Consider the following 15662-nt stretch of genomic DNA (forward strand, 5'->3'; position numbering starts at 1 on the left):
ACAAGAAACCAAAAGTGTCATTAGTTCTAAACGATCACTTAAAGGTAATACATTCTGGTAACTTTTAATGAAGAGTAGTCGTTTTTAGTACGGTTTAATCATTTATAGCTTTTATTTAAATCTAAAATAAGAGCAGAAGTTTCCCAGCAAGACTCCACACAGTGGCGACATAAAATTTCTCATGTTTCTGCTTTTGCTTACATTGAGAAAAATATAATCTGGGACTACAGTATGCGTGTAATGCTGATCAAGAGGGGCTACCACACACCGTGCCCTATATATAGACAGTCCTCGCTGTTCTGTACATTACAATTGTATACTGGTGAGGTACACTTTCAACGTCAGTGCATGTTTCAAGTGGTCTCATAGCTCCGAGGTGCATCGTGATTCGGTCGGAGGGGATGCTGGAGACGGATGGTGTGTGAGGATGACGGTCCCTGAAGCCATGAACGGTACTTGATGAAGAGCAGCGATGATCACCACATGTGGGTTTCTCTGATCTCTGCAATCACCTGGCTGGCTTTCTGCAAAGCCTGGACACACAGAGACACGACAACACAGGAGCATTAGACATCCCTAACACCACACATACGTTGGGGCATGAAACAAAGGGCTTTTGTAAAAAAAAAAAAAAAATGATGTTACATTTTCTTAAAGCTCCCAGATTTTCTTAAAGCTCCTGTATTGACTTTTACCACCAACCTGGTGCAGCAACAACACATCAAAATCTTCACTGACTAGAAGGTTCACTTACAAGCTCAAATGCTTGAGGTCTAACATTTGCTTTCACCCGATAAGAAGCCTTTGAATCTTTAAGCAACGACCCTTCTTACACTGACCTTTAAAAAAAAAACTGATATCACCCCTCTCATCTAATTGACCCCCGAGTGTGGTTTTAGCACATTGTAGTGCTAAAGCCACTGCGTAAAGAACGTGTCACCTTTAGCATGTCGGCGGCCTCGTTGCGTCTCTGAGCCATGTCCTCAGACTCGGTCAGCAGGTCATTCAGCAGGGTGGTCTTGTATAACTGACCCACCAGCTCGCTCTGCAGGCAGTCCTTCACATGGTTCACCAGGAAGTGCATCACAGCCTTTGGTACGCTGAGTTCAAACAATAATTTAGGTGAGGCAGAAAGTAGAAATCGCAGTGTTTAACCACTTATTTACTACTACCATATAAATAAAATAAATAAATAAAAAATACATCCGTGTACCTGTCTTGGATATTTTTCCGAACAATAAGGAAGTATGACTTGATGAGTCTCTCGATGACCTCGCAGTCTCTCTGCTCCCGAGCAGACAGCTTTCTGGATACTGGTACAGGCTGGTGACAAAAGGATGAAAATCAGCTTCTTGATTGCTGACATTTATTCAAAAGCATTTATACAATAAGTAAACAAAAAATACAGACTATTATCCTTTTCCCATTTCAGTGTCAGAAATAAAAGGGAAGCAATCACAACATACATATATATTTTTTTTTAAATTAAACCTTTGTTGCTCATGTGGGGTAACGGAACAAATCTTTGTCAGAATAACAAACTTGTCTGCCGTCCAGTTGTTTGATCTCTCTGTTTACAATTCAAGTCAATAGAATTGTAGAAAAGTAGAAGCATGTCTCTTTGCTCTTTATGAAACGGTCACAAAGTAAGGAGACTGCCCTCTAGTGTCAACAGCATGCAACAACAAATACATACGGCTTAATTTTATTTGCTCATAGAGCCGAAAGTTACATGTAATTGTGTACAAGGTGCATGTATTTTTTCTTTATAATAAAACCAGACATTTATTACAACAGATTTAGCCAATTTGTAGTTACTTCAGAATACATATTAACATCAGCCATATTTCATTGCTATGGAAAAAAAAACAACTTTGAAAATCTGACCAGTTAAGCCACTTCAGAGCACATACCACATCCAGCAGGTTGACAGCATGGCCTCTGTGCGGGCTGACGGCGGGTAGAGGTTGGGGTGTCGTCCTGTCAGCTGGTAGACCCTCCTCTCCTTTCTTGAACATGCCTCTCCAGTTGCCTGTGCCTCCATCTCCCTGCTCACTAACAGAACCGCTCTGAAGCCCACCGGCTGCTGCCTACATTGAGAAGACATAAGAGAAAAAAAAAAAAAAAACGATTCACAAAGGCTCAAAAGCACGAGGAAGACGGAGGAGGGGATGGTATACACACCCAATCAAAATCAAACCATGTCAACTTTCAGCATGCCGAAAGTTCTCCTGACAACAAAAAAGTTCAAGATATCTACTTGCAAGAAGCACAGAAAAAAAAAAAAAAAGGCTGCGATTGTTGCAAGCAAATTTAACATTTACAGTGACCCGGTAACGTATTCATGAACCTATTATCATCTTAGCAGGCTAGAACTTTATAATGTAGTATTTGGCTTTTACGTTGTAAACCAACACAAATTAACGTTTTTTTCTATTAATAAATTGGAAAAAAAAAGTTTGTTTCTCTGGCTGTGTATTTAGGGTGAATTTTTTTTTCTGGCAGATAAACCTCATAAAACCTAATGCTGCACAAAAGCTTTTTACAACTTTATTTCCCATTTCATTGGCTTCTGTAATTAGTTTCAATGGATTTGATTAATGCTCAGCAGAGTAGATGGGACTGAAAGAAACAAATGCATGTCGTACATTTCGGCTATTTAATTTGCAAACAACGTACCTATTCTGAGCAGAAATATCACAAATTGTTCTAATAAAGACACTAAAGTCTTATTATGACCAAATATAGAAAAGGTTGTGGGGGTGTGAATGTTTATACAAGTCACTATAAATGTAAAGGGAGAGCTACAGTTAGAGCTACTGGCATGGAGATGTCAGCCACATTTCTCAACACGTGAAATCACTAATAAATATTAAAAATGGCTGCATGTGTTTGAAAGCAAAGAAAAGCGAAATTTTAGGGGAGGTTAGGGGAGAACGGATGCAAAGTATGCAGCAACAGAAAGTGACACACCTTAGCAGCCTCTCCTTCCAGGGCAAGAGGCTCAGAGGGGGACACAGACTGCCCAACGGGGCTTTTAAAGGACTAAAAGCAAACCAGAGGAAGAACAGAGGGAATAGGAAACAGCCTAAAGCTACAACGATCAGGAGCTACAGATTTAGAAGCAATTTGAAATTAGGAAAATAAAGAACATTAAACTGCATGAATGACGAATCCTATTGAGCTTTTAAGAAAACGTTCACAGGCAGAGTGTACCTTATCTCTGGGGACAGAGGGAGGCAAGTCTCTCATTCTGCTGCGTCTCTGCTCCTAAAAAAGTGAAATTATATCAGAAGCATTTTTCTAGAAACACAAACAAAGTGTTGCCATCACCATTAAAGAGTCCTACGGACAAAAGAAATGTTAAATCTAATTTTCTTACATCTAGATTATTGTTCATGAGGCCAATGGCATCTGCAAAGTCGGGGTGTTTGGTGTTGATGTAGGATAGCTCAATGGCTACCAGGTTATGAACCTGAAGAGAGATCAGAAAATGAAACTGATCAGATTTAAAATGCCAACAGAATGCTCACCGGTGATCAATAAGACTCTGACCATGTCATTTGTGACTGGAAGTCTCCTTCTGAGGAGAGATGTGACCACCTCCACGATGGCATCATGGAGTTTTGGAAATCTTAATAATTCCTGCAAAGAGGAATTAAACGCATGTTTAATTATTCGTACATTCCCAGCGTGCCTTTGGATGTTTCTGAGGGTATTTCTCGCCTGTGTGCTGTAATTGCTGCAGTGCTGGATGATCCTCTGCATCTCCTCGTGAACCAGCTCGACACAACGCAGACTGGGCTCCTCCAGGCGTTTGATCTGCCGCTTGACAAGCAGCTCAAACGAAACTTCGGGCACGAACAAAGCTGGCCTCGGCCCCTGTCAGGAGAGATTCAAACAGTGACCCATCCTGAAGACCCCGGCTTGAGACTAAGATCACGACAGAAAAATGCAGCAAAACCCCCCCCACCGTTGCATTCCTGATTGCCGTCAGCACGTCGATGGTGGTCAGGCCGCCCAGTGGATCCACAGACTCCAACGTGCGACCGAATGTCTCGTGGAAAATATAACAAATTCTTGCGCCGCCACATCTGGAAAAATATATTTTTTTAAAACTTTAAAGATTTGTTCAAAATTTAAGAATCCATTAGTGAATTTCCCAGACTTAGAAACGCAACTCACAGCTCGGCTGTCTCGATGTACTTGGCCGTGCCCTCTATGGTGTTGCAGTACTCTGCTGCAAACTTGGTGATGAGCTGCAGCAAGGTGGCGCTCTTGTCCTCGACAGGCTCACCGTAGCTGTTCAGCAGAGACTGGTACTGCGCCGCCAGCACGTTGATCCTCGTCTTCAGCTCAGGAAGGCAGTCTCTGATGTGATGCATCAGCAACCTACGATGACAAAACACACGAGTTCAGCCAGTATAGCAAGCTGCAACAAGGTATCAAACTGTTCATAATTAAAACGTAGAAGTTAAGTAGATGAAAGATTACAAACACTCCTTCTTGGTCATTTTATTCCCTTAAAGCATGTGTGTCAAACTCCAGGAAATATCGCAAATATTTCCAAATCCAGCTGGCCATAGTTTTTTATGTGACCCTCAAAGTTCTAGACAAAACAGTAAGTGTGCTTAAATATTATTTCACCAACCAAATCAATGTAGTTTCTCTGTCTACTGCCCAATTACATCAATCAGTCCCTCCAGTTTCTTGCAAATTATTGTGGAAATTTGAGCAAAATCAACAAGTCCCCGCACTTTTCCCATTAATAGATAGTAGGAAGTTTATTGCAGATTTTTCTCATAAATTCTTACTTGGACCAAACAGCTGCCTCAACCTTAATTAATGTGAGATTATAGTCTATGATCGATACAACCAGTAATAAAAAGTTGCATTTACCAACATGAATAAGCGCAAATATTGCAAATATTTTCAAATTAACACCACAAACATTGAAATTTTTATTGTAAAACTAAAATAAATAAAAAAAATAAAAATCACAAAGTATTCATAAAATTGTGGAGGGACTGAAAACATGTTCAACATTATTTTATTTTAAGAATTTGTGAACATGTTTTATCAATATATTCTGGCACAAGCGGCCCTTTAAGAGCATTCATAATCTGGATCTGGCCCAAAACAAAAATGAGTTTGACACCAGTTTGGTTATTTTGGTCAGTAATAATCCAGATTAGTTCAAATGTTTTAAAACACACCCAATTGAACAGAACACTGTTAACCATTGCATTTATAAGTAATCTATCACTGGATTTTAAGTTGAATACCTGTTTAATGTTCTAGCCAGATATTTAGTTCCATTTCTGTTTGCGAGAGATGGGTACTTCTTTTGTAGGAAGGCATATTCATCACGAATGGAATCCGCCACTAATTTCTTTTGATTGATGTCCAACTGACTCCTGGGAAAAAGCACAAAAGCGGCGATCAGAATGTGTTGAGCTGTGAAATTAAGCTTCGTTTTCTACTATTATTGCCGGGACTGGAGTTGTATACGAGCGCAAGATGTTCCGGTAATACCTGTTAACTACTCCAATAATACCCAGTTTGACAGGAATGACTCTGCCCATCAGAACATCCATGGCATCTGTGCCAGCGTCCATAAGATCCAGCTTGGTCACCACAGCGAGGGTCCTCCTTCCTGGACATAAAAGGCACACCCATGAAGTTCAAACACAGCAGGGAATTCAGACCTGCACGACTCAGAGGGGAAAAAAAACCCTCAATGCGACATCAAAACAAATGTCCAGTTCTGACGACTGTCAAAACAAAGATGGCATTTACCATCTGGGTCGACCTCTCGGGCCACCTTTAGAGCCTCTGACGTCGCCATGTCGGTGTTGGCAGCAGTCACAGCCAGGATTATGGAGTTAGGGTTGGAGATGTATTTTAAAATCAGCTCCCTGATCTGGATCTCTATGTCATTAGGTTGGTCCCCCACTGGTAGCTATATAAAGAAATAAATAAAGGTTTTAAACCAAAAGGCAGTGAAATGGCCCAGTCAGACCTAAGCTAACATGTTCCAGTTGAACATAATTTATTTATTTGTATTTGATCTTTTTTTTTTTAAAGACCAAACTTAAAATTTTATTAAGTTTCTTATATTTTGACTTAGTATGTTCAATAAATCCCAGATTTGCAGACTATTGCTGTCTGTGCCTTTAAGTGGAAAAACATTAAATGGAAGCATACATGCAAAGTAGAATAGTACGTAAATAAAAAAAAGATTACATGTTTGCTGTATTCTTAGAGAAAATTTGTAAGGAAAAATCAGAATTGAGCAACAAATTTGTATAACTGCACAGTTGTAAGACTTAAATTAAACTCACGTTGGAAAACTGATTAGGCAATTATCAGCAGGTCATGAAAAGCTGTGCTTCTGCAGTAGACTAAATATTGTTGGAAGTTTTAAGCAAGACGTAGTAAAATGCAATAGAAATGTACTAAACTTAGGGATCACTTTTCAAATGTGTCTTTTCATTTAAGTTGCAAATCTCTATTATGAATTTATCCATTTGTAGTACTTGCAGATTTTCTTTTAAACATGTAAAAGTGCATAATAAACTGAACTTCTTTGGAATGTCTGATTTTACAAGACAGAGGATAATGTAGAAAAAAAGAATTTAGCATCCAGAAGAGAAAATGCTTTTTAAAAATCTGAGAGCTTTCTGAGGTACATGGCTGTAGAAGTCCTCCATGCAGCCGTTAGGGATCAATACCAACCTCAGAACTTTTGCTGTGTGTTTTTTCATCATTGGAGATGCATCCACCGTGATGCTTTTAGTTTAACATTTTAAGGAAATGCATTTTTCATTCCTCCTCACCAGATATTTTGTGGGTACAGCTAATTAAACTATAACTAAACAGGGGAGCGGCTTGTAAATGACCATGGTGTCCATCAACCTGATATTTTAATGTGTAATCGTGGATACTCTGGGAACCTGCACACAAGATTTCATTAATCGTACATAAAACCTTTTCTACAATCATTTCTGCACCCAAATCTGTACCTGTTTTTGAAAAATAAAGACTAAATTGCCCAATTAAAAAGGCAACTAAAGGAATTTTATAATTTCCATAAACAACGTAAAAAAAAATTACACATCTATGCTGGAGATTGTCAAAGCGAGACCGAAACTTATCTTACTTTTGTGATGCCAGGAAGGTCCACTAGTGTGAGGTTCACAACATGTGGAGAGAAGATTTTCAGGTGAATGGGTTCATCACTAATACCCTGAAACAAAAATGCCACGATTAATCATTTTCAATAAAAATGTTCGAGTGAAATGGCTTTTTTTTTAAATAATTCCTTTCTAAGCCTACCTTGTTATTACCCGTAATTCTTTCCGTTTCTGCCTCAATCTCTTTCCTGATTTCCTCAAATTCTGCATAGATCTGAAAGTGAATGTTAGCCACAGGATGTAAGGATGGCAGGAACAGATGGCATCCATTCAAGTAGAATTTTTCAACAAAGATGAAGGAAAGGAGCAAAAATATTAAAAAAGAAACCCTCTGATCTCTTTAGTGTTAGGCTGCAAGTACATTAAGAACCACCTTTTATAGATCTATCTATGAAGGACATTTACTGTCCAGCCAAATATATTTTTAGCAGTTAAGAGGAGGCCACCGACTCTTATTACAGGTTGTAGATCTTGTGCTACACTTGTAGAAATAGCCTGATGTAGCTACTCATTAAGTAGTATGGTATTAATAGAAGACAGGCACTATATTCAAATGTAATAATATAATATTCAGACATTTATACACAGCAGACTACAAACAGAAACGTCAATGAAGAGGAAAGGCATGCAAGGAGAAACGTCGGTGAATTCTACCTTGTTTTTGGTGTGCAAGAATTTACCCCATTCCTCTCCCTCGATGCCTGAAGAGACACAAAGATAAGATCGGACATGGTCATGAAAACATGGCTGCCGCTATGGCAACAGTCCCCTTGTGAATGTCCTCTGGGAGGAATTTTCTCACAGAGCGAAGACGGAATGGAAAAACTAAAACTAAACATGGACAGCTGCAAAGCCCACAGCAAAAAAAAACTTGGACGTGTTTACACAATGACAGCAAAAAAATTTTTAAAAAATGCTGTTAAAGGGAGGGAAAAAAAAGAAATGAAGCAGGTAGACGAGACACAGAAGCAGAATACATAGAGCTATTTAAATTTATTGGTACCTCTATCAATTCTTTTATTAGAAATGTAACTGAAGCAGTTTCTAATTTATACTTTTTTTAAGTTGATCAATGTATTATGTATTAATTTATACAATTGTGGAGCATAAATATGATCCTCACTTTTTCGTTACTCGCCCTTATCAATCAATCAATCAATCAAATTTTATTTGACGGCAATGTCCACATTTATCTTGTTATCATGCTCAGAGGGCAGAATGGCAAGGAACACAAATAAAACTCCTCATTAGACTCATCTTGGAATCACCAACCTCCAAAGCAACCATTAGACACCATAGCTGAGTAGGAGTAAAGGCAAAAAAAAAAAAAAGTAAAAAGGAGTTTACTGAACAAAACAGGAACATATTTTTAACAATCTGGTACAATCTGCCACGAAACTAACCAGTGGTTGTCACATTACTGCTGAATAATGATCCAAAGCATAAGCCCAAATTAATACAGACGTGATTCACCAGAGATGGAAGTCAACTTTCTTCTTCTACAGCATTCTCAGAGCCCAGACGACAACGCGATTGAAAACCTGCGTGTAATGCTGAAGAGAGCTAAAGAAGGAACCTGAGATCTGGAAGGTCCAGCAGGACAGTGCTACAAGCAATGATCAAAGAGACTCTCCATCTGTATGCTCCAACTTCACAAAATGTTTGAATAAAAGTCAAAGTAAAAGAGGGCTGTACAAAATATTTTTTTAAAGCAATTATTTCTTGATATTGAATTTTTTTTTTACCCATTGAATAGATTTATTTTAATGAAATTAAAAGGTAAAATTATTTGCAATAGATGTATTACTTTAAACAGCTACAAAAATAGGAGGGAGGGTGAAGCAAAAAGGGGCAAACAGCTGAGCAAGTGGGATGGGTTCACAGGTGGGGGTAAAATCTAGAAAACAGAAAAGGAGACCTTTGTGAAGGCGGCCATTTTTCTTGGATGCTGTGTTTGGAGAGAGACAGAAAGGTTAGGCTTTCTGCAGCATCTTTCTGTAGCGTTTGAGTGATAGTGAAGCAATGCAGCATCACTCTGAGGCAAATTCCAGAGGAATAAGAAAGCGTTAAAGACTAAAGGTGGCTGTTCAAAGAGCTTTCAGACAGTTAACAAAAAACACAAAGACAGACACCTACAGAAAGAGAACCATACAGGTATTCTGGTCTCAAGAAATATTTAAATAAGTAGGACATAACTAATTGAAATCAGTCAAGTTTAAAAAAAAAAAAAAAGAGGAAGAGGTGATGGTTATGTTACCATTCTCTTCATTGGTTTTCCTGCGATCCTCTGCGTCAATGTGTACAAGCTGGAGGATGAGGGGCCGACGCGTCACGATGCCGGTCCCGCGAGGTAGGATGTCCCGGCCGACTAGGCTCTCTAAAACAGAGCTCTTCCCACTGCTCTGTGGACAACAGCAACAACATTATAAACACTGCAAGAAAACACACAGCAGCATTTAGATGTGACTAAGGTGACACACAAATCATTTCTTGACAGGAAAAACCAGTCCCAACAGGCAAATAATAAGAGAACATATGTGGCTGCTGGTTACACCTACAGTGGCATTTCATTCCATCTTTCAGGACACTTCTACTGCACAGAGGAGTTGGGGCTAAAATGAACCCATTATTCATGCAGAGATTCCTAAATGAGTCATCGCTTGAGGGTTGGACTAGTCAGCGATTCAAGACATTTAGCTGTAACCACATAAGAAAAGCACTCCAGACAAAAAGTGTGAGCGTAAGGGTGGAGTTGCTCTAAAATGTTCCACTAGGTTTATGACAAAGTCCAGCAAAGATGACTTAATTTTAGGCCTTAAAAAGTTTGAAATACATGGAAATTTATTCATAAAATGTCTCAAAATATATCTTACATTTGATTGCTTCTACCATCATCAATTTTGCTTATTTTATTAATTTTTTGGGGGGGGAGGTGAGGGGAAAATAAATGAGCTAGTTGCACTTATTCTACCGGGACATCGGGAGTCATCAAGCAGCGACATAGCCACAGGTCCATTGTTATGGACGCATCAATAACTCAGGCGGTTTTTCTTTGATTGGCTCTAATCAGAACGCCTAATACAAAAAACATCTGACATTTTTCACACGTTCCATTTTTACACCGACACTAACAGCTTTGCATAAAAACACATCAGCATGCACTTCAAGTAGAGAAGAAAAAAAAAACCAGTGATAGTTATACTTTTATTTTCTCTTGGATTCAAAGCTATAACCTCTGTCAAAGGACACTTATGTTCTCCTTTAAGTATTACAGCCCTAATAAACTGTGGAACTAATCAAAATCTCAATCAGCTGAAAAATTGAAAACGTCATCAGCCGGGAAAAGCCCTTATTGGTGCATCTCTACACTCATGTACTTTCCTCATATCTTCAGGATTCCTTAGAAATAAAGTCTATATATATATATATATTATATATATATATATATATATATAATAAAAAATACTTTTACTTCTAAAACTAGCTCAGTGGCTTATTTAAGCAATTAAATTCAAACAATTTTATTATACTCTGATTGAGCCACTTGTTTGTAAATACCTGTTATGAAGTGTACATGTACACAGGAGGAAGTTGCTGAAGTGAGGCAGGTAATCTGCTTGTAAAAACCCACATATCGAATATCAGGACAGAAAAATATCAACTTGAGTTACGTTTAACTTCGAGTGAGGACGAGAGCGAAATGCAAATAATTATTACATTACTTTTTTAAAATTATTATTATGAACGCAGGTCCTGAACTGAAATTATAACGGTGACAAAAGTTGAGTTTACGGAAACTTTCTCACTTTGTAGAAGAGGAACAGATTAGATAGTGGCCGTCCAGGAAATGTTCTTTAGAGAACTTTGATTAGGCCAAGCAAACATTACAAACTCTCACCTAGAATAGAAGTCAAGCTGTCTGAGGCAGTTACATCCAATTAGCAACCAAGTGAAGGTAAATCTCTTCGACAAAACCTGCCACTTTAAACCAATTAGACTCTAATGTTTACACACGATAGCTACTACCACATTTTAAACTATAATGGCTTACTTAGCTGATAAACAAGGTACTCTAAAACGCATTCGTTATTGTTTGACGCACCCTGAACTCTCAAATGACACAAAAAGTATCATGAATGCGAACGGTGAATGAAAACAGAGCTTGTACCTAGCTAAACTGGTACGGGAGTAAAAACGGTAAAAGGACAGCGGTTTTAATGCTAATGCCGTTCATGCCAACTGTCAATAACAGTTCAGAATAAGCAAAGGTAGCTAATGCTAACCTAGCTCTAGCGGTACTTATTCAAATAGAACATGCAACAACAGTGTGCGGTCAAGAGAGTTCGTTTATTGACACGGTGTTTGGCTGAAAATTAGAGGGAAAAAGAAACAACCAAACAGCAGAAAATGTAACGCCAAACAGCCACAACAATTAGTTCACGCAGGCTAGAAAACTCGCTAGCCTTTAAGCACAGAGACGTTTCTCACCTGGGTTCCAACAACAACTATCTGGGGCAGCTGAATGATATCCGCACCGACTGTGTTAAATACATCTTGCAGCTTATTAATGACAGGTATAAGGGCCTCCATTAGCGCCGATCCCGGAACCGAACTGTCCTCCAAAGAACTTTTCTTCACGAGAAACCACACGAGGACAAAGTCATTCAATGCCCCCCTTCGCTACAGCTACTTTCGACTGTTGGATTTGGCCACAACTGCGCAAACAGTTTGACCGAGCTGCATTGTGGGAGTTGCAGTTCAGGAAGTACCGTTCAACGTTCAGGGGAAAAAAAATACGGCAAGCCGTTTCAACATAAATTGGGTTCCGTCTGACTATCCGTAATTACGTTCCAGATATCTGAAAATGCATTTTGACTAGACAAAACTACATTTTCACTATCCGGAATGGTAATTTAACATACAGAAAGGTCACGTGACCAATGCCAAACACCTGATTGTCTCAGCAGGAAATTGGTCACGTGACCGTTTTTTTTTTCTTTTTTTTTGTCGCATTCAAACTCCGAATGTGACGTCACAGATTGACGTCAATGACCAGCAGAAGCAGAGCCTTTGAATGCTGGACCTCTGAGATCATATGGTCGCAAATCATTCCCTTGTCTTTGCAGTAAATGCTTGCAAACACTAAGCCATTGGAGACTCAATGGGCTTTAAGATCGGATATCCTTTCTTAAGTTTACAAGCTATGCTCTGCTCAAGGGAAATGTCAGGTCACGAAAGACCTGTTTGGCCCCCATTGTCTGAGTGCGACAAGGGGGGCCTGTGTCATGTGATTATGGTCACATGACACATGGGATGGGAAATGAGCTTCCATACACAGGAAGCTTATGGGCCAATACAGCTTATGGTACATTTATATAGATATATCTATATATATCTGTATATATCTATAAATATACATATATAGACCTATATATCTATATTTGTATGTTTATAGATATATCTATATATTTATACATAAATATACAGTCATATGAAAACGTTTGGGCACCCCTATTAATCTTAATTATTTTTGTCTCTAAATATTTGGATGTTTGCAATAGCTATTTCAGTTTGATATAACCAATAACTTATGGACACAGTAACATTTCAATATTGAACTGATGTTTATTGGACTAAAAGAAAATGTGCAGTACGCATAAACACAAAATCTGACAGGTGCAAAAATATGGGCACCTCAACAGAAAAGCAACAATAATATTTAGTAGATCCTCCTTTTGCAAAAATAACAGCCTCTAGTCGCTTCCTGTAGCTTCTAATGAGATCCTGGATCCTGGATGAAGGTATTTTTGACCATTCTTCTTTGGAAAACAATTCCAGTTCAGTTAAGTTTGATGGTCGCCGAGCATGGACAGCCCGCTTCAAATCATCCCACAGATGTTCAATGAAATTCAGGTCTGGGGATTGGGATGGCCATTCCAGAACATTGTAATTGTTCCTCTGCATGAATGCCTGAGTAGATTTGGAGCGGTGTTTTGGATCATCGTCTTGCTAAAATATCCATCCCCGGCGTAGCTTCAACTTCATAACTGATTCTTGAATATTAGTCTCAAGAATCTGTTGATATTGAGTGGAATCCATGCGACCCTCAACTTTAACAATATTCTCAGTACCGGCATTGGCCACACAGCCCCAAAGCATGATGGAACCTCCACCAAATTTCAAAGTGGGTAGCAAGTGTTTTTCTTGGAACGCTGTGTTTTTTTGACGCCATGCATAACGCCTTTTTTTGTGACCAAACAACTCAATCTTTGTTTCATCAGTCCACAGGACCTTGTTCCAAAATGAAACTGGCTTGTCCAAATGTGCTTTTGCAGACCTCAAGCGACTCCGTTTGTGGCGTGCTTGCAGAAAAGGCTTCCGTCGCATCACTCTCCCATACAGCTTCTCTTTGTGCAAAGTGCGCTGAATTGTTGAACGATGCACAGTGACACCATCTGCAGCAAGATGATGCTGCAGATCTTTGGAGGTGGTCTGTGGGTTGTCCTTCATAGTTCTCACCATTCTTCTTCTCTGCCTCTCTGATATTTTTATTGGTCTGCCACTTCTGGGTTTAACATGTATGTGTCCCTGTGGTCTTCCATTTCCTTACTATGTTCCTCACAGTGGAAACTGACAGTTTAAATCTCTGAGATAACTTTTTGTATCCTTCCCCTAAACATCTGTGGTGAACAATCTTTGTTTTCAGATCATTTGAGTGTTGTTTTGATGTGCCCATGATTCCACTCTTTGTAGGAGATCCAGATTGGAGAACAACTTGCAATCGGTTGTAAATACCTTTTCTCATGATTGGATACAGCTGGCTATGAAGTTCAAAGCTTAATGAGGTTGCTAAACCAATGTTGTGTTTCAGGAAGTCAGTGAAAAGTAGTTAGGAGTATTCAAATCAGTTAAATGATAAGGGTACCCACATTTTTGCACCTGTCAAATTTTGTTTTTATGCATATTGCCCATTTTCTGTTAGTATAATAAACCTCATTTCAATACTGAAATATCACTGTGTACATAGGTTATTAGATATATCAAACTGAGATAGCTGTTGAAAACACCCAAATATTTAGAAATAAAAGAAATTAAGATTTAATTTATATAGATATATCTATATCTATATAGATACATATATCTATAGATATAGATATATATCTATATAGATATAGATATATCTATATAAATGTACCATAAGCTGTATTGGCCCATAAGCTTCCTGTGTATGGAAGCTTATTTCCCATCCCATGTGTCATGTGACCATAATCACATGACACAGACCCCCTTGTCCCACTCAGACAATGGGGGCCAAACAGGTCTTTCGTGACCTGACATTTCCCTTGAGCAGAGCATAGCTTGTAAACTTAAGAAAGGATATCCGATCTTAAAGCCCATTGAGTCTCCAATGGCTTCGTGTTTGCAAGCATTTACTGCAAAGACAAGGGAATGATTTGCGACCAAATGATCTCAGAGGTCCAGCATTCAAAGGCTCTGCTTCTGCTGGTCATTGACGTCAATATGTGACGTCACATTCGGAGTTTGAATGCGTCAAAAAAAAAAAAAGTGACTAATGACCTACTGAGCCAATCAGGTGTTTGGCATTGGTCACGTGACCTTCCTGTGGCAAACTCGAAGTCTGAATCAAACGTCATAGATTGACGTCAAAGACCTGTATCCCCTCTGCAATCATTTAGTCGCTAATCATTTTCTTAACCATCAAATATAAATTTTATATAAATTATATGTAGATAAGTATTAAGACATAGATATCTATATCAACAAATCTGTATTTTCAATTTGATATCTATGTATAATTTACATATAACTAAGATATCATTTATATTTGATGGTTAAGAAAATGATAGCCTGAATCTGATTGGCCCAGCTGTTCATTTGTCACGTGACCGTTTTTTTTTCTTTTTCTTTTTGTCGCATTCAAACTCCGAATGTGACGTCACAGATTGACGTCAATGACCAGCAGAAGCAGAGCCTTTGAATGCTGGACCTCTGAGATCATATGGTCGCAAATCATTCCCTTGTCTTTGCAGTAAATGCTTGCAAACACGAAGCCATTGGAGACTCAATGGGCTTTAAGATCGGATATCCTTTCTTAAGTTTACAAGCTATGCTCTGCTCAAGGGAAATGTCAGGTCACGAAAGACCTGTTTGGCCCCCATTGTCTGAGTGCGACAAGGGGGGTCTGTGTCATGTGATTATGGTCACATGACACATGGGATGGGAAATAAGCTTCCATACACAGGAAGCTTATGGGCCAATACAGCTTATGGTACATTTATATAGATATATCTATATATATCTGTATATATATCTATAAATATACATATATAGACCTATATATCTATATTTGTATGTTTATAGATATATCTATATATTTATACATAAATATACAGTCATATGAAAACGTTTGGGCACCCCTATTAATCTTAATTATTTTTGTCTCTA

The 15662-nt window shown here is 38.6% G+C and overlaps 1 protein-coding gene across 4 annotated transcripts; it reads right to left on the reverse strand.

The window, feature by feature from the left end:
• Window positions 1-65: 65 nt before the first annotated feature.
• dnm1l (dynamin 1-like) lies at window positions 66-11929 on the reverse strand. Of its 4 annotated transcripts, XM_055029110.1 has the most exons (20): window positions 11685-11929; window positions 9454-9598; window positions 9115-9144; window positions 7851-7897; window positions 7339-7410; window positions 7163-7249; window positions 5800-5962; window positions 5536-5656; window positions 5286-5417; window positions 4186-4392; window positions 3974-4094; window positions 3727-3882; window positions 3556-3645; window positions 3383-3475; window positions 3217-3270; window positions 2974-3045; window positions 1914-2090; window positions 1214-1323; window positions 941-1100; window positions 66-533 (listed from the first exon to the last, which is right to left on the reverse strand). In XM_055029110.1, the coding sequence occupies exons 1-20, from the start codon at window positions 11784-11786 to the stop codon at window positions 477-479; spliced, it is 2196 nt and encodes a 731-aa protein (XP_054885085.1). In that variant the 5' UTR covers window positions 11787-11929; the 3' UTR covers window positions 66-476. The 4 variants fall into 4 exon arrangements, with proteins under 4 accessions (XP_054885085.1, XP_054885092.1, XP_054885101.1 ...); XM_055029117.1 differs by lacking the exon at window positions 9115-9144 and having other exon boundaries at window positions 11685-11928; XM_055029126.1 differs by lacking the exon at window positions 2974-3045 and having other exon boundaries at window positions 11685-11928.
• Between the last annotated feature and the right edge of the window lie 3733 nt (window positions 11930-15662).

The sequence above is a fragment of the Poeciliopsis prolifica genome, unplaced genomic scaffold (genome assembly GCF_027474105.1).
Source record: "Poeciliopsis prolifica strain line A6 unplaced genomic scaffold, Auburn_PproV2 SCAFFOLD001, whole genome shotgun sequence".
NCBI classification, from domain to species: domain Eukaryota; kingdom Metazoa; phylum Chordata; class Actinopteri; order Cyprinodontiformes; family Poeciliidae; genus Poeciliopsis; species Poeciliopsis prolifica.